A 22,421-nucleotide genomic window follows, 5' to 3' on the forward strand; every position below is an offset into this window, starting at 1 on the left:
GAACACTGCTTTCTGCCAGGTACCCGCAGGCCATGGGGGGCTTAGTTTCTGAGAGTCTAGAATGTTTTCTGCTGCTTCTCTGCTCATGTGCAAAGTGATGAATGACCAGCGAGGGAGGTTGTGAGGGGAGGCACCATTTGCTGTCACCTGCCAGGGAATGCAAGCAGGCGGTTTTGTGTGCTCTGCTGGAGGTTGAACCGTTCCTTCTGTACTGTGATAATTCACCCTCTGTCCTCTACTTGCAAACCTTAATATGCTATTATTGTGTCTGTGGCATTTAGTAAGCAGCAACAGCAAGATCTTAGGATGTAAACCCCTGGCTGGCACGTATGTTGCTCATCTGCTTCTCTTTGCTCATTGGCCACATCTCAGCAGGTGGAGAGGGGTCTGCGACTGGCCGTGCATGCTGATGGCAGGGGCTGGCACAGGCTGCTGGTGGGTGTTCTCTGCCCCTTCTGTGCTCTACCTTCTCTCTGCTTCTTGCATCAGTTATCGTACTTGTGTTTAGAGGGCATGGCATTTGTTGTGATATAAGTGTGATCCAGAAAGCATTATTTCTCTAGATTTGTCTTTGATTCACCAGTCTGACTTTTGCATTGCTTTCAGCTCTTAGTATTTATGGTGGCCATTTTAATGCCAAATGGGTGTTTTTTCTCATCATAAAAAAAAAAATCTTCCATAGTGCTTTATATTGGGATTTATCAGAGGGTCCCAAAACTTGAACTCACAATCTTTGGCACCTGAAAAGCAGATACTGTTTTAACAGAGAAACTAAAGAAATGACTTGCTCCGAATCACCTCAATGCAATTATTTACCTCAATGCATTCCAGGGGCCCGACTCATTCAAACAGCACAATGAAATACAGATCTTAGATCCAACGTGGTCCAGGATATCATTTCTATGTGGGAATATTGGGACAATTTACAGTGTAATTTCCCATCCTGGCCCAACAGAGGGCTTAAATGAAATTGAAATAGCTGCCCACACCCAAGGAGTGGTCCCACATATGTGGAAGGAGGGCTGTAACATAAAAAACCCTGGTATCTTATAAACCGGCAAACCTCAATTAAGGTTGGTGAAGGAAGCATCAGTTGGCAGAACAAGAAGTCAAGATATGGGAGAGGGATGGTCTGTAGGACCAAGTAGACCTTGGTTCTCTAAAGGAGGTCTCCACCAGCCATCACATTGGTGCTTGCACAAGGTAGAGTGACTACTGAGATTCAAAGTGTTACCTAGATGTGTTGGCCTTTACATAAGACCAGAAGAAGTGGGGACTCGGGGTAAATTGCTGTGTAAAGGTCCCAAGCAATCTAATTTACATGACTTTCTTCTTTAAAAAAAAATTTTTTAAGTAGTAGGAAAATGTTATCTGGTTTCCTCCTTGCTTCCTGCCTCTAGTTCTTTCAATCAAAATCCATTTTATCATTGAGACAGAATAAACCTGCAATAGAAATCTCTCCTTCAAAACTGGTTAACTAAAAAGAAATATTAACCTCTCTTTCCCTCCCCACACTTCTGAGCATCTTTATTTATCCATCTTCAGGAGGAAAAAGAAATCAAATTAGCTTGTAGTGATATAGAGACATTTTCCATTCTCCCCCATGAGCCCTCCACACCTAATAGAGTGAGGTGTGGATAACTGCAAAGACCACCACCACTACCCCCTGCCCCTGCTTATTCCAGGTCCACCTCTCAGCCCAGGTCCAGCCACCCAGAATCTTTCACTGTCCAAGAACCTTACTTGTAGGTCAAGGAAGAGCTTAAGGCTGAACCACAAGGTGGTGGACCCTTGTAGGATCTCAGCCTACCTAACTAGCCCTGTCCTTGATGTCAGTCTAGAGCTTTGTCAGCCTTGAGGGTGATAAATGAGATGTTGAATTTGCTAGAACACTGGCCCTGTGACTGATGTCTCAAAGTTGAGACTGAGGTTATAAGTCAGTCTGAGGTTATAAGTCTGTCCTCTGCTTTTCCTGTGCTAGGTGAAGGAAACAGTCAGCACTGTCTCCTTTGTTTTGGTTCTGATTGCCAGGGAACCCAGGAGAACCACAGTGAGCTTGGTAATCTGGAGGAATGGGGCCTGAGCCCAGCGTGACCAGAACAGATGCCCACAGGGGTGTGGAAGTGGGAGAGAACAAGTCTCCTATTTGCTTGACTGAGATATATTTAATTTGTGGCCTGGAAGCACTAGGTTTCTTCTCAAGACAATGGGGTTTCTTATTCCAGTGTGTCTTGCAACACTAGGGGCCCGTTTAAATATTCTTTGACAAAGAATATGATTATTTGACAAAGTAAATGATTATCAGGTAGGATAAGGCTCTCCCCTCTCCCCTTTACACTATTGGGTAATTTCAGGCAAGTCATCGGGTACAGCAACTAAGACTGCCAAAGCCACCTATTTCAGTGTGCTGTCCCCTGCAGACTGACTTCATTTAGCTTCTTGGAAGGGGTTCTGGGAATGATCAGAAAAGAGGGATAAAGACAGATTCCCTCCCGGAAATACTGCTGAGGGTCAAGGTTGGGGAAGGACTGGAATATTACTACACACTCCACTTCACCCAGGCCCCAAGTGATAGCCAGCATCATTTCAGACTGTGGGGAAAGAGAGAGAAGGAAAAGGGGATAGGAAGAGAGGTGTTTTGGAGCACTTGTACTTGCTAAGAAGTGACTATGATTTAGTTTATCAAGTTGATTCACATTAAGATTGCTAGAAACTGCCCCTCCTGTGTCCCGAGGCTCTAGCTGTCCCCAGCACTGTGCCCACTGAGGGAACTCCTAGGAGTCCGAGGCAGAAGATGGCCTCCTCTTCCTCAAGGATGCCCCTAGCAGGAGCTTGCACTTTGCTTTCAGCCCTGCTGCAGGTGAGAAGCCCTAAGGCAGTCGGAAGGGCCTGGGGGAATGCAGTGCTGGGCTCCCAACACAAGTGCTGGCTCAAGAAGGTGCCTCAGAGGGAACACTGCCCACGCCTACTCCTGCTGGGGCACTACCTGTTCTTGTCACTGGTGGGTCTCATCCCCTCTGAGATTATTGTGCATCTTTTTGGAAGACCTTCAGCAAAATCTATTTATTTTCTTCTTTCCGGAGAGTGACTTTGTGAGAAGATGTGATTTCCATGTTTCCAGAGGCAAGACTCCCTTTGGCAGAGAAATGGGATATTGTGAAGATCCAGGAGCAGACTGTCTCACCCACTTCGCTCTTTGTCTCTCTCCTTTTGTGTTTATCTTCCCCTTCGCAACTCACAAATCCTTGACTCTTTAGTGCCCGTCTCTGTGTCTCGTACCTTCGCCTTCAGCAGAGGGGACTCTCTGGCAGGCTCCCCAGGTAAACATGCATGGGGTCTCGGTCTCCATAGATCCATGGGGTCTCCATAGATTCATGGGGTTTACAAGAGGCCTTTGGTCTCTGTCACTGTCCCACATGAAAACTAGCCTCTCCCAACAGACACACCCAGGACGAAGGCATAGCACGATGCACTGCTAATACTCACTGGTACTCACTGCCCAAGCATTGCTGGTGCGGTGCTGTCACTTATGAACTGAGGCCCCAGGGATATGTCTGTGTGCATCCATGTGAGAAATGCGGAGGGCTGGGGGGGAATGGTTTGAGTTTTTCCTTGTCGTTTGTTTGACTGCAGAAAGGAGGGATAAGAGGTGCAGCAGGTGAAAAATGGGAGAAAACAATGAAAGGCTATGCTTTATTTCCATTTTTCCTCTGTCTTTTCTTCTATGTAGTCTCTGACCTCAGTTAACCACTACCCCCACCTCATCTTCCTAGAAATGTTACAGTGTAGTGACCATAATCTCACTGGCTGTGCTCACACAAAAGGATGCTATATTAAAAACTTCAGAACAACTTTTCATTAGGTTTAACCTCTCCTGTTAATGAAAAGTTACCAATTTCTTTTTAATCAGGTAAAGCAGCTCCATACTATAACTCAAAGATGGAGTAGAATGTAATAAATCTGAACAATCGGCTAAGAGCTTGTTTTTTCTTTTTTTCAATCCCTAGAAGTTGATCTCTTAGTTTCATGGAGAAAATAATGACCAAACTAAGGATTTATTTAAGTTACCCTGAAGTTAAAGCACAATCCAATTTCCCACACCCTCTACATCTGTCTTCCTTATTCCAATGCTATGGTAGTGATTCTGAGGCCCCACCATAGCCTCATCATCAAGAAATCAGTTGTATTTCACTGTGTATATAGTAGATTCTCAACATTCAAATAGGCTGTGACCTCAAACCCCCACATTTGCAACTTCAGAACTATTTATGTTGACTTCTACTTTCTCACAAATCAGAGTTTTCCATCAAAAACCATCTGGTTCCCATGTTTATCTGTATAAGACAAATTAACCACCTTCTCCAATTTCATCAGTTTTCTCTCTTACTTCATGGTGATTTTCCACCAAGAAATAAATTTTTTTTTCTCACTTTGTGGGAGCTCATGCCTTTATGATGACTACAGGAGAGTGGCCCATCGGAGATGCCAATCTGTTGCCCTTACCAGCTGAGTGGTCACTCCCACATGCCAGCAAAATTAGAAACAACCACATCATGGACCTTCAAGATCCTTCCCACGTGGGGAGTCTTGGTGAATGAATAATGTGCTCTTTAGTTTCAGCAGAAAGGGAAGATGCACATTTTTAAAAGGTTTTCAACTAAAAAGATCAAAGCGTTAAAAAAGAAGAATGAAAGCATGAGAGCAGGGACATACTTTTTAAAAATTAACCCTCAGCTCATCAGACAACCTAGTTAATGATAACTTCCTACTTAACAGAAGGAAGTTCTGTTCATCAGTATAATCCTATAATTTAGTATTTCCAGTCATTCTTGCTTCTGTTCCGTATCAGCAGAAGAAGAAGCCTCAGTCATTGGATTTACAGAAAGCAGTTCTGGGCACATTCTGGCCCCATACTTGATTTATTACCCAGATACATTAATTTACACATGTTATATCTTACTCCCATCTTTTGGTCACACCGCATGGCAGGCGGGATCTTAGTTCCCCCACCAGGGATTGAACTCATGCCCCCTGCAGTGGAAGCACAGAGTCCTAACCTTTGGACCTCCAGGGGAGTCCCTGGAAATTAAGAGGGCTTTTAAGTTTTTTTAAAAAGCCTGGTTATTTTTTAAATCCCCACAACCACCTTAGGAGATGAGAAGAAATTATTTGGGAACAATAGGTAAGGAAACAGCTTTAAGAAATTAAGCCATTGGGTCAGTGTCAGAGGTGTAATTAGGATGTAGAGGGCTGAGTACCAGAATCCAACTCCCTTAAGCCCTGTTCTATTGCCTGGGACCTCACTGCATTTCTGAATGCAGGCCTCTTGTGCCCTCTAGAGGGCTGTGACTTGTTTGCATTTTGAAAGCAGCTGTGCTAATGAACTATGGTACTCACCTTGGATTGAGGCCGGCGGTCCCTACTCCAAATATTGCCACCATTATGCAAAGGCAGTTTCCTTCTAGTTGAGACTTAGTGTGAAATAAGGAGAGCAGAGTGTGTGTGGATTACCTCCAGAGTGTGCTGTGATTGGCCAGATTTGCAGGTGTTTTCATTTAAAAATAAAACCACTGAGAGTACACAGCCCCACTACAGTTATCATTCTCTCTCCCTGGATTCATTCCTTTTTTCTTCTCCTGGTGGTAGAGATGATTTCAAGTTCCCCATGACAGTCCTTCTGAATCCATGAAAGAACAAAAGCAAGAGAGAGGCCTCAAGCAAGGGTCCTTTTTCCATGCCCAGTTGCATTTGTAATGTACTTTGAGATCAGTGAGGATAGTTTTTTCCCCAGAATATAAAGGAAGTACCTAAAAATAATCTTTTTACTTTGTGAAATGTGGTAAGTGGAAATATTCCTTTGGGTCGGCTCTTGCGTAGTAAACATTTGGGAACCATTAAAGCTCCATGTAACGTGAGCGAGTTCATCTGGGCTCCTAACTTGGGCTGATTTGCAGAGTTCACATTGTAGCTTTGACAGAGAGCTTTTGGCATTTGGTTGTCTGATGTTGAATAGTACCCCAGGATGATGAATTTTAATAATCCTAGTTTGTACTCTTATAAGCCTGTGTAATTAAATTCCCCCATCCAGTAAGAAAACACAGATGGCCTGTGGCATAGTGACGATGACCAAATTGGGCTGTCCCTCAGTGAGACTCGGAAAGATGTAAGCAGGCAGCTGCTGAACCCTACCTCTTCTCACATCCCCAGATTGAAAAGGAGAATGAGGTGTTCTTCTGTGCGTGGCTCCTGTTCCTGGGATAGAGTTGCGAAAGCTCTGGGCACAGGTGTCACAAGTAAAGCAAGAGTCCCAGAGGTGTGTCTAGGTTTTCAGGGCCCCTGCCTATCCGTGCAGAATGAGGGGAGATTCCATCCAGCCCTGACTGCACTTTAAAAACCTCTTCCACCCCTTCTCTCACCCCAACCCGATTTTACCCCAATGTCTTCTCCACCCAACCTCAGGAACTCCAACTTGCCATCCAGGACAGATGTACCTTACAGGCTAACCACATGAAGTCTGCAGGAATGAGCTTGCCACACTTCTCCACCCAAATTGAGAGCATGATGTAAGAACAAGATGGGCGAGGGAGATGTCAACAGCTTGGCCTGCGCCCTGCTGAGGGATCCTGTGGTCAGTTTCATGCATCACTGCCCAGTCCGTCGCCTCTTAGACCTCTTTGCTCTGTGCTTAGAATTTTTCTTCTCTCTTCACTCCCCCAAGCTGTGCCTCTGTGCTCTTAGAAAATGCCAAGGGGAATTATACAACTTGAACTAGTTTGCCATGCTGCTGGGACACTCGTCTGTTACTGATTTCTTCTCTCTTTTTTTTTATTAAAAGCATTTCCATTTCCCTTGCTCAAAAACTTCTGAGTGTATGTGCACAATTACCAAAATGCCGAGTCATCAGCATCCTACCTATTGAGGAATGTCAGGCTCTGGGACATAAAATCATTGATCTTGCACCACAGTCAGATGGGCTGGGACTTTCTTTGTCATGAAATGAAGATTCCTTTTTCATTTTAAAGATGGCTTTTATAGACCCAACCTTTGTAAGACAGTTGTATCTTTTGGTGTTGGGAATCCTTTGGGATATTATGAATAAATCTTCAATAGCATTGTCTTTACTTAAAAAAAAAAAAAAGAAAGAAACATGTTTTTCCTCCCAGCACAACAGTGATGTTGCTTGTGTTTGACGTGTGGGCCCTATGAGTGACAGCAGGGTGACATGCCTGCGCTGGGTGCCAGTGAAGATGAGAGCTTTGGGAAGAACAGGGGTGAAACTGTTTCCTCTGTTTTCAACAGCAAGTGGAAGTGATTCAGGCAGAAGTTAATTCTGTTCATTTCAGTCGCTCAGTCATGTCCAACTCTTTGCAAACCCTTGGACTGCAGCACGCCAGGCTTCCCTGTCCATCACCAACTCCCGGAGCTTGCTCAAACTCATGTCCATCAAGTCAGTAATGCCATCCAACCATCTCATTCCTCTGTTGTCCCCTTCTCCTCCTGCCTTCAATCTTTCTCAGCATCAGGATCTTTTTCAGTAAGTCAGTTCTTGGCATCACGTGGCCAAAGTATTGACGTTTCAGCTTCAGCATCAGTCCTGCCAATGAATATTCAGGACTGATTTCCTTTAGGAGTGACTGGTTTGATCTTGCAGTCCACAGGACTCTCAAAAGTCTTCTCCAACACCACAGTTCAAAAGCATCAGTTTTTCACTGCTCAGCCTTCTTTATGGTCCAACTCTCACATTCATACATGACTACTGGAAAAACCATAGCTTTGACTAGACGGACCTTTGTCAGCAAAGTAATGTCTCTGCTCTTTAGTACGCTGTCTAGGTTTGTCATAGCTTGTAAGTAAGCGGAAGTTGATTAGTAAGCACAATATATTTCCCTATCAGCCTTGCTGAAGCTGTCTTGAATGATGACATAAGGGATGAGAATATAGAACAGAGGTGTGGGGTTGTGGGGCACAGGTCCCACCAGGCAAAGTGGAGGATTATCAATGAACAGTGGTTATTTCTCAGGGTAACTGAAGCCACAAACCCCTGCTCACACCCACTCTCTTTGTTCCAAACTGAGTTGAAGACAAAACCTACCAGATCAAGGTGTGGTTTTCCAGACTCTTCTCGAACCAAGGAAGCCACACTCCTGCAGGACTGCCTGCCCCCTTTTCCATGACAGCCAGACCTGAGAAAGAACTACCAACTGACTCAGTCAGCCACCACCTCAGAACAGCCATAGTGGGTCAAGCCAGACCTTGTCCATTTATTTCAAGGGACCAGGGCCAAATGTGAAATGGGTCATTTTCTGCCCAATACTGCTGCTCTGTAGTCACATCGGTGCTTTATTCTGTTCTCCACATCACCATCACTGTTCCTCTCGTCCCCTGGTCACTCTGGTGTCACGCAGCTGGTAAGCAGGACTCCAGGACTCCTGGTTTCACACACTCTTATTAAATAGACAGACAAACAGAAAGTTCTGATGTTTCCTGAGGCCTCTTCCTCAAGTTATGGTGCCTTGGCAGTGCATTTCTGGGCAGTCCTTCTGCCCACCCCTCACTTCAAGAAATCAGTCTACCGGGAATGACTTAGGTTGCTGGAAAAGGCTCTCTGATTCCAGAGTGACTAAAAGCTCTGAAACCTTTTTAAAAACAAAATTTAGATTCTAAATTAAAACTCCTTCAGGGACTGTTAGGTGCTGACTTGTTCATTCCATCCTTCTTTAATGAGCGCTTATTCTGGGCCAGGCACTGTGATAGATACCGGATGTACAACAATGACCAGAAAAGACAAGGTCTCTGCCCTCATGGAATTTAGCATTGAACTGAGCAGATGTTACAAATAAATACAAACCTGTAATTAATTAAAACTTGTGAAAACTGTTTTAAAGGGATGAACAGGGGACAGTGATTGAGGAAAATATGGGGAATATTCTTAGGGTAGCCAGACCAGGTCTTCAGAGAAGGTGATAGTTCAGCTGAGACCTAATGACTGAAAAGTGAGTGCAGGGATTGGAGGGCTAAAAGGAGGAGAGAAAAGGGGGCATGAGGGTAAAATGAGGGCAAGGGGAGCAGGGGTAATGGCATCTACTGAGGTGGGGGAGGCTTACATGATTGAGGATCCACAGGGGGGCCGGTAGGCTAGAGCAGAACAAGCAAGGTGGGGAAGAGCCCCAGGAGATCAGATGGGAAAGCAGGGGTCAAGTCATGGGGGGCTTAGGGCTTAGGGTCAAGTCATGGGGGGCTTAGATTCAACTGGAAGCTGATTTGTGTGTTTTTGTTTGTTTTTAATATTTATTTATTTGGCTACACCAGGTCTTGGTTGTGGCACTCAGGATCTTTTGTTGCAGCACACAGACTCTCCAGCTGTGGCATGTGGTCTTAGTTGCTAATTCCCCCACCAGGAATTGACCTGTGTCCTTTACCTTGCAAGGCAGATTCTTAACCACTGGACTTCCAGGGAAGTCCCCTGATTTGTGTTTTTAAAATGTGCTTTTGACAGCTGAGGTGAGAACAGATTATGAGATTATAAGTGGGGAGACCAGACTGTGGTCTAGGCAAGAGTGACAGTAACTGGGACTTGAGCGGAGACAGAGACCTGATGTGGGGCTGATGGATTGGCAGGAGTCGCAGGAGACTCCCAGGTTTCTGGTTCAAGTAACAGTGTATATATGGATAACACTTAACTGAGAAGGGAAAGACTGGAGGTAGAACCCTTAATTCTATAATCTGATCAAGGCAGTGATTATTCTGGCTCTAATGAGAAAATGATTCAACATATTGTCATTTTAATCTTCCCTCTACATGGTTTGCCAGACAACAGTAACAGCTTGACAGCTAAACAGACCATCAGACCTCCGGAAGTCACTCCAAAGAGATGCTAATCATTTTGATTGATGGCAGCATTATCTTAAGAAACAAAATTAAATTCCTAAGGTTCTTCCCTGAAGGAACCGAGGAGCCTAATCTCTAAACAATCAGGCTCTTCAATGGCGCCCCTGAACTGACTGTGTTAGGAGAGGCTGCAGCTTCCCACTTCTCTTTCTTGGGAAGAAATGCAGAGTGGTGTCAGAGGGATGCAGAGCGGTGGAAAGGGCTTTGCAGTCTCACTCAGGGTTATTCTGTGGTGGAGATAATGCTGGGATCACCTTAGGAACCTCTCTTCTGTTGATTCTGGGAGGGCAGTTCCCAGTCCATTTTGAAACCAAGTGATACGGTCATAATTGAACTTTCCCAAGAAATTGTTCTTGAAAATGGAAAAAGAGACTGACTCAGAATATTCAGGAGGCCTTTGACAGAAGGTCTGGAGCATTATTCCAGCCTCCAGCCTGTGAGCCTAGAGAGAGCCCTGCCTGAGACCCCCCCCCCAGAGGGGGCCCCACTTTGGCCTTCCCCAGCTCCACCTCCTGTCTATGGGGCAAGTAGTTCACAGAGCCAAAGGGATGTATACCACCCAGAGCTGTGTTTTTCCTTCTAGAACATATTTCAGATACAGGAATCCTGAATTTTCCACCCAGACAGCTCTAGGAGACCAGGCCGGGAAGCCCTAGGGCAGGGCAGGGTCTCCCCTACAGCCTATTTTCTGGCACAAAAATCTAAGGAGCCTGACCTGGCCTACTAGGTTGTTAAGACGGTATATTTGTCAAAGAGAAGTATAGAGCATATTTTAACAGTTTATTGATGTGATTTAAATATCTATCCACATGGTTTGTGGGCCTCTGCTGGTCCCTGCCTGCCAGTTATGGAGCAGGCCTGACATTCCCTCTGAAATGCCTCACCACAGTGAGGGCTGGTTATCTGTGCTTGCCAGGTGGTTTTTAGGGCAAACCTAAGGCTTCAGCCTTTCTGGAAGAAGGTTTGTGAATGGAGTTTATATAAAACAACTCACTTTGGTTAATAAAGGGTCTCATGGGTCTCAAGTAGCCACCCACATTCTCAGCAGGGTCCTCATCTCTTGCCCTTCCTTACCCCTGAACCAAGAAAGGCAGTGGACCACCCAGCTCCCTACTGGTAGAGGTCATGGGGAGAGAAGGAGCCTGAGCCAAGTGGAGCCCAGAGGTCTGAATTTGTTATTCATAAACGGAGCAGCAGGGCATTTCCTGGGCTCTGAGGGGAGAGGTGAGGGCCCCGTGTTGCCATAACCTAAATGTCCCGCGGGACCTCAGTAAACAGCACCCCTTCCTCTCTCTCCCTCTTTTTTTCCCCCTACTGCCTCCCCACCCCACCCTCCTTGCCTTTCCCCCACATCTCCTCTTTCATCATCTGCAGTAAACCGGTCCCCTTCCCGCTGCAGTGGGTTGAACCGCTCGGAGTCTCCAAACCGTGAGCGCAGCGACTTTGGGGGGAGCAACACCCAGCTATGCAGCAGCAGCAACAACCTCTACACGCCCGACTACTCGGTCCACATCCTCAGCGACGTGCAGTTCGTGAAGGTAACTCCACAGAGGGCCTTCCGCTCACCCCCACCCTGCAGCCTTCTGTTCCCCATTCCAAGAGAATGCTGCGTGAACACCATACCTCGGCTCTCCAAAGGCCCTGGTTTCAGCCAGTTTTTTTTTTTCTCCCCAGTCAGTTTTATTCTGTTCATTATTTGTCACTATTATTGTTCCTTTGAACCCTGGTTGTTCATGACTGTCTCCCCATTTTTCATGTGGAGAAACTGAGGCAGGAAGAGATAGGGAATTAGCTTGCCTGAGAGAAGTTGCCAGCAGGACTGTTTCCTTTAATTGCCCCATCACTGGCACAAGGTTGATTTGGTTTATTCAAGATAAATTTGCAGGGGATTAATAAACCAAGCATATAGTAGAGTATCCCTGGAGAAGGAAATGGCAACCCACTCCAGTATTCCTGTCTGGGAAATCCCATGGACAGAGGAGCCTGGCAGGCTACAGTCCATAGGGTCACAAAAGAGTTGGACACGACTTAGGGACTAAACAACAACAACAATATAGTAGTATACAGTGTATAGTGACTTCTCAGGTGCCTCCATGCATGCTCAGTGGTGTTCGATTCTTTGTGACCCCACAGACTCTAGTCCACCAGACTCTTCTTTCTGTGGGGATTCCCAGGCAAGAATACTGGGGTGGGTTGCCATTTCCTCCTCCAGGGGATCTTCCTGACCCAGGGATTGAACCCGCATCTCCTGCGTCTTCTGCATTGGCAGGCAGATTCTTTACCACTGAGCCACCTGGGAATTCCAGCTATGATCTTACATATGTATAAGGTTTCACATATTATTATCTAGAAATCTAAAACACAATGCAGCCTGTTATGTTAGCTGAAAATCTTTGTAGTAATTATCATACCACCTTGCCCTGTCACTGAGCTATTTGAAGAGAATCACTTTGCAAGTATGAAAGAGGCAGCAATGCTTATCACCTTGTAATTAAGGAAAGCTGTTTCTTCATACCCCTCACTGAGTTTAATATTAGACAAACATATTCTAAGATTTCCTCCTTTCTCTTGCTTTGATAGGTTTTATTTTGTTGGTTTTGTTTGCTAGCATTCCACAAATCATTACACACTTGGCCTGAGATCAGAAGGGAACCCATTTACCTGAGTCCAACTAAACACCCAACGTGCTTACTTGGTGACTGTCATCCCGGTTGCAGGCCAGATGATGGTGTGCTGAATCACAAAGGTGGGAGAAGGTCCTTTCCTTCTGTTCAGAACACTCACCCTGATAATTTGAGGGTGATGTGTGCTGACTGGCTTTCTGTGTTCCATGACTCTGTAGACACCCTGAACTAAAATACACATCATTGATAAAAGTAACCGTGGAGAGTTAGTTACCAGAGGAGGGGCCGTACCTCTGGAGTGGGCTGGGGTAATGACTGTTGGTAGCGTGCTCTGTGCTATGCACATTAAGTCCTTGATCTAAATTATCCACTTAGTCCCACAACCACCTTAAGAGGTAGGTACTCTGTCATCCCCATTTTATAGATGAAGTGGGAGCTTGAGGGGGCTTCCTAGGTGGTTTTCGTGGTAAAGAACTCACCTGCTAATGCATGAGACATAAGAGATGCCGGTTGGATCCCTGGGTCAGGACGATCCCCTGGAGATGGAGATGGCAACTCACTCCAGTATTCTTGCCTGGGAAATTCTGCAGATAGAGGAGCCACGCAGGCTACAGTCCATGGGGTCACAAAGAATCAGACACAACTGAAGTGACTCAGCATACATACACGTGGAAGTTTGAGGAGTATAAGTTCTCATAGCTGGGAAGTGGCAGAACCAAGCTGCATGCTGCAAGATTAAGTCTCTCTGTCTCCAGAGTCCAACCCCTCAAGTCACTGGGCTTTGAGAGAGTTCAGGAAAATCAGAGCTGATGGAGCCAAGGTAAAGTGCTTTAGTATCCAACAGTATGCACGGTATGCATAATTGTGGACACTTTAACTAGTCTATCGTGACAATGAGGTTGAACCTCAGAAAACCACAGCCCACGATTCTCCTCCCTCTTGCCTCCAGCCCTGAAGCCCTGTCATTGTAGACCATCCGCAGAAGTGGGGTAGGAAAAAGTGGGAGGAGAGACATTCTGCTGTGCTAACTCAGTGGTTGGTAGTACTGGGCACATGGTTTGTGGGAAAAGAAATTGAAGGTCATGACATGAGTCAGTGGCTCAACAGGTATCTACTGACCACTTGCCCGTGCTCAGCAGTGTCTAGGCATCAACGAGATACTGTGGTCAACAAGACTGCGAGTTCCTGCTTTTCTAGAGCTTCCAGGCTCATAGGAGGAGAAAGGTGATAAACAAGTAACCACATCAGTAACCTAGGTTATTTAGGAGAGTGATGAAGGCTCTGAAGGAAATAGATCATGGGATAAACAGTGCCTGGGCAGAGTTGGCAAGGAGGCTGCTTTAGAAATGGTTATTAGAGCAGGCTGAGAAAAGAAAATTTTCTCTTGGGACCTGGAAGGGACTGTGGAGAGAATGTTCAAGATAGAAATGACAGAGGCAGGAAAGAGTTTGGTGGTCCGAGGATATTTGGCCTGGCGCATTATGTGCAGACAGAGGCTGACGTGAGTTGGGAATAGAGTGTGGGTAGCAGTGTTACCTGGCATCTTTAGGCCAGAGCACAGGGTCTGGATTCTGTTTTAAGTGCATTGGGAATTTTTGTTAAGTTTGTTTCTCAGGTCTTTCCACTTGTCTTAGTCTATTTTAGCTGTTATAACAATTACCATAGACTGGGTGACTCAGACCGCATTTATTTCTCACAGTTCTTGGAAGCTGGATCTCCAAGTTCAAGGTGCTGGTCAATCCAGGTGGCATCTGGTGAGAGTCCAGTTCATGGTTTGAAAATGGTTGTCTTCTCTATGTATCCTCATGTGGTGGTAAGGAGCAGGGAGATAGGGAGATAGAGGAAGTAGGCTTCCTTCTTATAAGGGCACCAATCGCATTCATGAGGGCTCCCTGCTCATGACCTAACTACCTCCAAGGCTCTACCTCCTAATGCCATCACCTTGGAAGTTAGAATTTCAGCGTATGAGTTTTGGAGGAACACAAACATCCAGTCCATAACACCACTTTTATCATAAGTCGAGAAAATCCATATAAGACTTTGGAGAGAAAAGTGAAGGAGATTTTGAGGTGTCATGTTTAATGAGCAACTGTGATAAGCCCAGAGTTTTCTGAAGCATCTCTGGGAGTGCATAGCTTGGAGAGCACTTTTAGGAGATGGATTTGGCTATTCCTCAAAATGGAATGTGTTAGGATGAATACCCAGCACTAAGTTTGTAAGGATTTACAATTTACAAATTGATCTCACATATCTCATGTATCCACTCCTAAAAACAAATGGAACATTCTATAAATAACAAGGAACATAAAAGGAAAGTCCCTTTCCTGACAGTGAGCCAGTGGTGTGCTGAGAACTCCAAATCCGAGGTCAATTCTCAGGTACAGGTGTCAGTCATCCTTTATCTCAGGCCAGAGGGCCTTGCTGTGACTGGGGCAGCGGGGCATCACTGCACATGGTCCTTTTGTCTCCCTAGATATTTTGAAATTGAGAAAGCTACGTGTCAGAGGTAGAAGTTTAGGGAAGGCTAGAAACCTAGTAAAATATTATTCAGAAATCTCTTTCAACTTGTGATTCAAGTCACTTAAAAACTTCAGTTGCAATGGGTTGTTCTACAGAAGGGAACATTGTAAGTTCAAGCTCTTGTTTAACCTAAGGGTTTGATTTTTCTGTTTTGTTTTTTAATATAAGATGACATTTTTTTCCTGACTGAATGGACTTTTAGGGCCATGTTCAGGTTGCTCTTTTACTCACCTCCTCAAACCCACCTTTTTTTTTAATATGAAGAGTTTTTGAGAAAGCTCAAGGGTGATTTCACTGGCCTAAGCCCCTATGACTGGCTGCAGAGGCTTTTCCTGTCCAACAGACTAAGTTCTAGAACTGTTCATTCAGTCCAGGAGTAATCTGAGTTAAATATAAGATTAGAAAGAAAGGTATATCCAGTATCCAGTGAGTATCTGGGAAAGGTATTAAAGCCATGATTGTGTCTGTGTTTGTTTGTGTGTGTGTGTGTGTGCTCAGTCACTTCAGTCATGTCCGACTCTTTGTGACCCTATGGACTGTAGCCCACCAGGCTTCTCTGACCATGGGATTATTCAAGCAAGAATATTGGAGTGGTTGCCATGCCATCCTCCAGGAGATCAACCCAACCCAGGGATCGAACCCTTGTCTCCTAAGTCTCCTGCAGTGCAAGCAGATTTTTTACCACTGAGTCACCGGGGAAGCCGCAAAGCCATGATTAATAGGAGTTAATAAGTTACGAAGGTACCAAAGAATTTTTAGGAATTCTTTATTCAACAAATATTAATATCACCTTTCAATTAAGAACATTTGACAGATGTTGTATAGCCTGAATTGTGTAACCATGGCCAAGATGCCCCATCACCATCTGGAGGCAGAACCTCTAAATTGCAAAATTGTGTTTTGAGGGATGAATTTCTGTTGCTGTTAAGTCGCTAAGTTGTGTCCAACTCTTCTGCGACTCCACAGACTATAGCCTGCCAGGCTCTACTGTCTATGGGATTTCCCAGGCAAGAATACTGGAGTGGGTTGCCATTTCCATCTCCAGGGGATCTTCCTGACCTGGGATTAAACCCTCATCTCGAGCACTGGCAGGTGGATACTTTACCAAGGAGCTACCAGGGAAGCCCTTGAGGGATGAGTAAACCACCCAAGAGTTGAAAATGTAAGCAGAACATCATAAGAGGATTGGAAACATCACTCTGGCTGAAAGGTGAACTTCTGGATGCATTGACTGCTAAGTCAAAATGTCCCAAAGAGTACCCTTAACTCCTGTTAGTTTCAAGGTCAACTGATCTCCATTTCTTTTGTAATTTAGAGGACACTTGAGTTCTTAACTGGCTAGAGTAAAAGACAACTTGAACTCAAGCTATTGCTAAGAAATGGTAGCTACAGTAGTGAAGAGAGAATAAGAACATGGTGTCCTTTGAACAGTGGTTTCATTCGCTTGGTGCCAATTGGTAACTATTTGGTAAGCAGTTAACAATGGTTCTAGGCATCATGAGCTGTACTCAAGAAATATAATTGGGGAAAAGAACCATAAGTCAAATGACAGTGACCAATGCAGGGTAGTTTCTAATTGATTATGAAATCATATGACACTTTATTTTAAGCATTGTATTGGCTGGAGAATGCACTGGACCTTTAAGAATTAGGAAAGACTAAAAGGCAAGTGAAGGCAAGGCCAAAAGGGAGAAGGAAGGAAGGGGTATGGAAGGCAAATGAATATGGTGCACTCAAGGAATGTAAAAGAGGGGCTGAGCCGGACCAGTGATTCTGTGCTGGCAAGCAGGGGGACACTGTGACCATGCAAGGCTGGATTGTCAAAACTGGGCAGAGCTATTTAGTTGATCTGGACCGTCATTGTCTGATACAGAATCCAGTGGCCATATGTGGCTGTTGAGCATATGAAATGTGGCTCATCCAAACTGAGGTTTGCTAGAATGTAAAATACATATTGGATTCCAAAGACTTGATACAAAGAAGAATGTAAGATTCCTCATTAATTATTTTATATTGGTGACACATTGAAGTGAAGCCATTTTGGATATGTTAAGTTAAATGAAATATATAAAATTAATTTCACCTGTTTGCTTTTACTTTTTTAAAAACTTGACAACTAGAGAATTTTAAATTACCTATGTGGGGGTTTCCCTAGTGGTCCAGTGGTTAAGATTCTGTGCTTCCAATGCAGGGGGCATAATTTCAATTCTTGGTAAGGCAACTTATATCCCACATGCTGCTTGGCCAAAAAAATTTTTACCTATGTGATCTCACATTATATTTTTCTTGGATAGTACTGTGCTAGGTAGAAGAGGCTTCACAGGTGAACAGGAGGAAGGAACTGACAAAAAGTGATGCTTGAATCTAGAAATGCAGCTGGGGAGATTTCCTGAATACATTTGACTAGTGCCTTCTCAAATTTCTTTTAAAGTGACACTTTGATGCAGATGGTAAAAAATCCACCTGTGATTCGGGAGACCTGGGTTCGATCCCTGGGTTGGGAGATCCCCTGGAGAAGGGAACAGCTACCCAGTCCAGTATTCTGGCCTGGAGAATTCCATGGACAGAAGAGCCTGGCAGGCAACAGTCCATGGAGTCTCAAAGAGTCAGACATGTCTGAGCAACTTTCACTTTCGTTGACATCATATTTGTTTGTGACTTTTCTAACTTAAAAGAGGAAGCATTGTGAAAGCAAGGCTGTGAGTTCTCTAGAGCAGGTAACCAAGACATTGCCCAATGCCTTTGTCTTGAATAGGCAGTGTGTTTCACACCATATTTTTTAGGCGAAGAATAATTTGGTCTTTAACTAAAAGTGAAAAAGTGAAAGTGTTAGTCATTCAGTCATGTCCAACTCTTTGGGACCCCATGGACTATATGTAGCCCGCCAGGCTCCTCTGCCCATGGAATTCTCCAGGCAAGAATACTAGAGTTGGCAGCCATTCCCTTCTCCAGATCTTCCTGACCCAGAGATTGATACAGGTCTCTTGCATTTCAGGCAGATTCTTTACCATCTGAGTCACCAGGGAACTAAACTGGAAGCCAAATCTAAACTAGTTAAAAGAACCCAAATAGAATAATATCAAGTGCTTTGTTGGGCTTACCAAGAGTCATTTAGGACATTTTCCTGTCGTTTAAGCCAGGAGAACCTTCAAGACTCCCAAGAAAGCTTCACTTTTAGAAACCCATGGTAACATTAGAAGACTGAGTTTTGATAATAATTTTGGCTCAGACCATGTGTCCTACTTCTCTTCAGTCATCTGATGCCTGCTGCTGCTGCTGCTGTCGCTTCAGTCGTATCTGACTCTGTGCGACCCCATAGGTGGCAGCCCACCAGGCTCCCCCGTCCCTGGGATTCTCCAGGCAAGAACACTAGAGTGGGTTGCCATTTCCTTCTCCAATGCATGAAAGGGAAAAGCAAAAGTAAAGTCGCTCAGTCGTGTCCAACTCTTAGCAACCCCATGGACTGCAGCCTACCGGGCTCCTCCATCCATGGGATTTTCCAGGCAAGAGTACTGGAGTGGGTTGCCATTGCCTTCTCCCATATGATGCCTATGGGCCCCCAAAACAACATAGCAGTTTTGGAGGGACCTCCCCTAAAGTTTTGTGAAAGGCAGCCTAATGCAGCCAGGTGCGTTTACAATGTACAGAGATGAGCTCAGATGCTTTTCCCTGGACAGCAAGAGCAAAGGCCCTTTAAACTGAAATGCCCAGATTGCAAGGGCAGATCCTGCCCATTATCAGACCCTGGAGTTTCTCCTCAGAGAACTTGGAGTTCTACAGTCCCACCTCGCCTTCCATCTCCTGGCCTCTGAGAATGAATAGCACTTTCCCAAGTAGAATGCACATCTCAGGGCTGGAACTCTGAAGGCTTGCTAACTGTCAAACCTTAGGCAAATCCCCAACCTTTCTGAACTTCATTTACTTATTTGTAAAATGGGCATCACAGGACCTCTCATGCTTACCCCCTTGCAGCCATGGTGCCCAAAGGAGATAATGCATTCCTGAGTGCTCTGTAAGCCATAATGCACCGAATGGATGGAAAGTTTTAGTCTCATATTCCAATGTCTGTCTGCCAAAGCAAACTCTTCTGCATAACATTAGCACTAGAGCCTTCACCAATGTCTGAAAATCGAATCATCAGTTCCATCTCTTTAGTATATTTGTAGCACTTCCAATAATATATAGGATTTCCAAAAATAAATAACCCAATGATGTTTTAAATAAAAAGTTGAGATTACAAGCCAAATTTCATGCAAATACTATCAGAAATGAGTTTGTTACTGCAAATAAATAGATTTGTGAGCTTCCTGTCATAAAAGGAAAAAAAGGAAACCTAGTGGATATTTGAGTCCTCATTCAATATAAGGAAGTATATAATGCATCTACAGAAAGGAGCTTCTTCCTGGCACTACTTTCTTGAAGGATTTATTAAATGGATTCCTATATGATTATGGAAGGCATTAGAAAAAACAGTAGTAATAAATTGACTTCATCTGTGGTTTTGCCAAAGTTTATGTTCTTCACATGGAGGTTGCTTATTTCAGCCTCTACACAAGTTGGGGATCTTGTTCTTGCTGAGTCCTCACTGACTGCCCTTTAGGAAGAGGGCCCTTGGCAACAACATAAGCCTGTGTTTTAAACCTCTCCGTCGGCAACCGCCTGCTAACTGAAGGGCCTTCCATCCTTTCCTGGGTCTCAGGAGAAGGTTCCTCCAGGTGTAAGAGTCCAGAGCCAATAAAAATGAGCAGAAGAACGCTGGTGGAAAAGGGGTTCCCTCTTTGCCCCTTAACTGCTGGGCCCCAGAACATGAATCCCAGGCCACCAAGGCCAGAGATTCCAAAACACCTTAGCGGCGGTGCTTCTGAGCTCAGGAAGGTGAGCCAGGTCCAGGGAGGGCTCTGCCCAACTTCTCCTGAACCTCGACCCAGCTCTGTGCCTCCATCTTCCAGATCACACGGCAGCAGTACCAGAACGCGCTCACCGCCTGCCACATGGAGAGCTCACCCCAGTCCCCCGACATGGAGGCCTCCACGACCCGGGGCACACCCCAGACTCCCAAGGATGACCCTGCGGCCACCCTCCTGAGCCACCGGAGCAGCCTGCCGTGTAAGCCGGTTGGGAGGTGATGAACTGGGCCGCTGTGGGGTGGGGAAGGCCCGTCTCCCTCCTCGGCCCCGCCTCCCTCCTCGGCCCCGCCCAGAGCTGCAGTCTCTTCTCAGGGGGCCCCAGGTCTCCTCCAAAGCAGGGAGGTGATACACTTACTGTCCTCCCCAGGCAGCCGCTCAGATGGGCTGAGAAGCCCCGGCGAGGTCGTGTACCTGCGGATGGAGGAGATGGCCTTCACCCAGGAGGAAATGACCGACTTTGAGGAGCAGAACACGCGACAGCTCTCGCTGTCTCCTGCCGCTGTGCCCGCTAGAGCAGGTCAGGGAGGGAAACTTGAGTCCCGTGGAAGTAAAGGGGGAATGGGTCAAGGCCATTGGGTCCTGGTATGGCCCCAGGTGAGCCAGGTGAGGGAAGTCTGGGACCATAGCCCCCACGTAAAACTCCCAGGCATCAGATCCGCGGTAGTTTATTCTCAGAACATTGTTAGCTAGGTTTCCACCTGGATTCAGACCCTGGCTTCCCCATTTAGAAGTTCGGCAACTTTAGGCAAGTTACTCTAACCTAAGACTCAGTTTCCTTAACTTAATAGATATCTTTCCCTATGTTTGTTGTTTTTCAGTCGCTCGGTCATGTCTGACGTTTTTGCGTCCCCGTGGACTGTAGCCCACCAGGCTCCTCTGACGATGGTGTTTCCTAGGCAAGAATACTGGAGTGGGTTGCCATTTCCTTTTCCAGGGGAACTTCCCGACCCAGAATCAAGCTCACATCCCCTGCATTAGCAGACGGGTACTTTACCACTGAACATCCAAGGAAACCCATTCTTCCTTATGTTAATAGATAAAAATCATGGTGGCTACTTCACGGTGGGTAGCTTTGAGCAGAAATGAAATAACATTTATAGGAGGGTACATCATAGTACTGGTACCGTGCTCCCTAAATATTAGGAAGTTATTATTAGGCCTAATTTATAGATTAGGAAGGGTTTCCCTGGTGGCTCAGACAGTATAGAATCCACCTGCAATGCAGGAGTCCCGGGTTAAATCCCTGGGTTGGGAAGATCACCTGAAGGAGGGCTTGACAACCCACTTCAGTATTCTTGCCTGGAGAATCCCCATGTACCGAGGAGCCTGGCAGGTTACAATCCTTGGGGTTTCAAAGAGTCAGACACAAATGAGCAATTGAGCACATAGATTAGGAAACTGAGGTCAGCCTTTGCTCTTACTGGCAGGGCTGTTCCCCTTCTTTGAGCCCCTGAGACTAGCAGTAGTCTGTAGGATCTGTCCTGATCTCTGAGATCATAGCACCTCCCATGGAGACACTGAATACTCCTGTCTTGACTGCAGTGTTGCTCCAAGCTCCCAGCTTCCCACCAGTCTTGAGATCCTTCTATGCTTGCCTGCTAATCATCTCCATGTATTCTGCACCCCCACACACACCAACGACCCCAAGGCCAGCACCCATCCCGCCTCCAGACCCGCCCCAGTCCACAAGACTGAGATCCCTCAGGTCCAGAGCAGTGACCTGACAAGTGCTCATAGACTTTTGAAGTCATTGAGACAACATGTTTGAGCTTGTGGCTAACTCAGAAAATCTAGGATTTGCATAATCACAATTCCAGGACCTGAATTTAGAATGATGGTTTTAGAATGATGGATTTTAATGGCTAACACCTGTAGCAAGAAATGATATCAAAGGAATGAGAATAGAGGAGATGGGCCAGTCTTTGGAGATTATTCCAGTCCATCCTCCTCATATGACACATGAGGGCCTACGCCTGGAGAAGGGAAATGACTTGCCCAATCCACCACACCATGTGCCTCCACAGTGAGATTCAGAGGCATTGGTGGTCAGGGCCGGGGTCCCTTTCCAGCTCTCAGATCTGGCAGCTCTCTGAATCCCCCCTGGGTTTGGTGGAAGAAGAGAGCACATGAGCTTAGCTGTTATTGAGCCCTGTGATTTTCCAGGGTCCATGCAAGGAGAGGAAGGTTAAGGTGACACCCAACCTGTCCTCCAAGGTGCTTCTTATCTGGCAGATACTGAATGGAAATGCTCATGTTCTCTTCTCTGTCTGACCTAACAGTGCTTGGAGAGTTGGATTCTTGCTCCTCTTCCCTTGTTTCTTAGTTCCTTTTGTGGCCCTAAAAAGCCTCTTGCTAAGTAATTAGAGCCTTTGTCTTCCTGGACATCCCTTCTATGTTACAGCCACCACTGCCTTGGCTCTGGTTTTGAGCTTTCACCTGCCAAGGAGCATTGGCAAAAAACACCCTACCTGGATCCCTGGGT

The 22,421-nt window shown here is 45.6% G+C and overlaps 1 protein-coding gene across 4 annotated transcripts in view; it reads left to right on the forward strand.

The window, feature by feature from the left end:
• The window catches only part of CNNM1 (cyclin and CBS domain divalent metal cation transport mediator 1), a 64,879-nt gene that overhangs the window by 38,459 nt on the left and 3,999 nt on the right, over nucleotides 1-22,421 (forward strand). The window contains exons 7-10 of one of the 4 annotated variants that reach the window (XM_043926541.1): nucleotides 3,258-3,320; nucleotides 11,263-11,426; nucleotides 19,982-20,138; nucleotides 20,307-20,456. In XM_043926541.1, the coding sequence (XP_043782476.1) occupies nucleotides 3,258-3,320; nucleotides 11,263-11,426; nucleotides 19,982-20,138; nucleotides 20,307-20,456 (534 nt within the window). The remainder of the gene's footprint in view (nucleotides 1-3,257; nucleotides 3,321-11,262; nucleotides 11,427-19,981; nucleotides 20,139-20,306; nucleotides 20,457-22,421) is intronic. The other 3 variants (XM_043926543.1, XM_043926542.1, XM_043926544.1) reach the window with 3 other exon arrangements.

The sequence above is a fragment of the Cervus elaphus genome, chromosome 15 (assembly GCF_910594005.1).
Source record: "Cervus elaphus chromosome 15, mCerEla1.1, whole genome shotgun sequence".
Classification (NCBI taxonomy): Eukaryota; Metazoa; Chordata; class Mammalia; order Artiodactyla; family Cervidae; genus Cervus; species Cervus elaphus.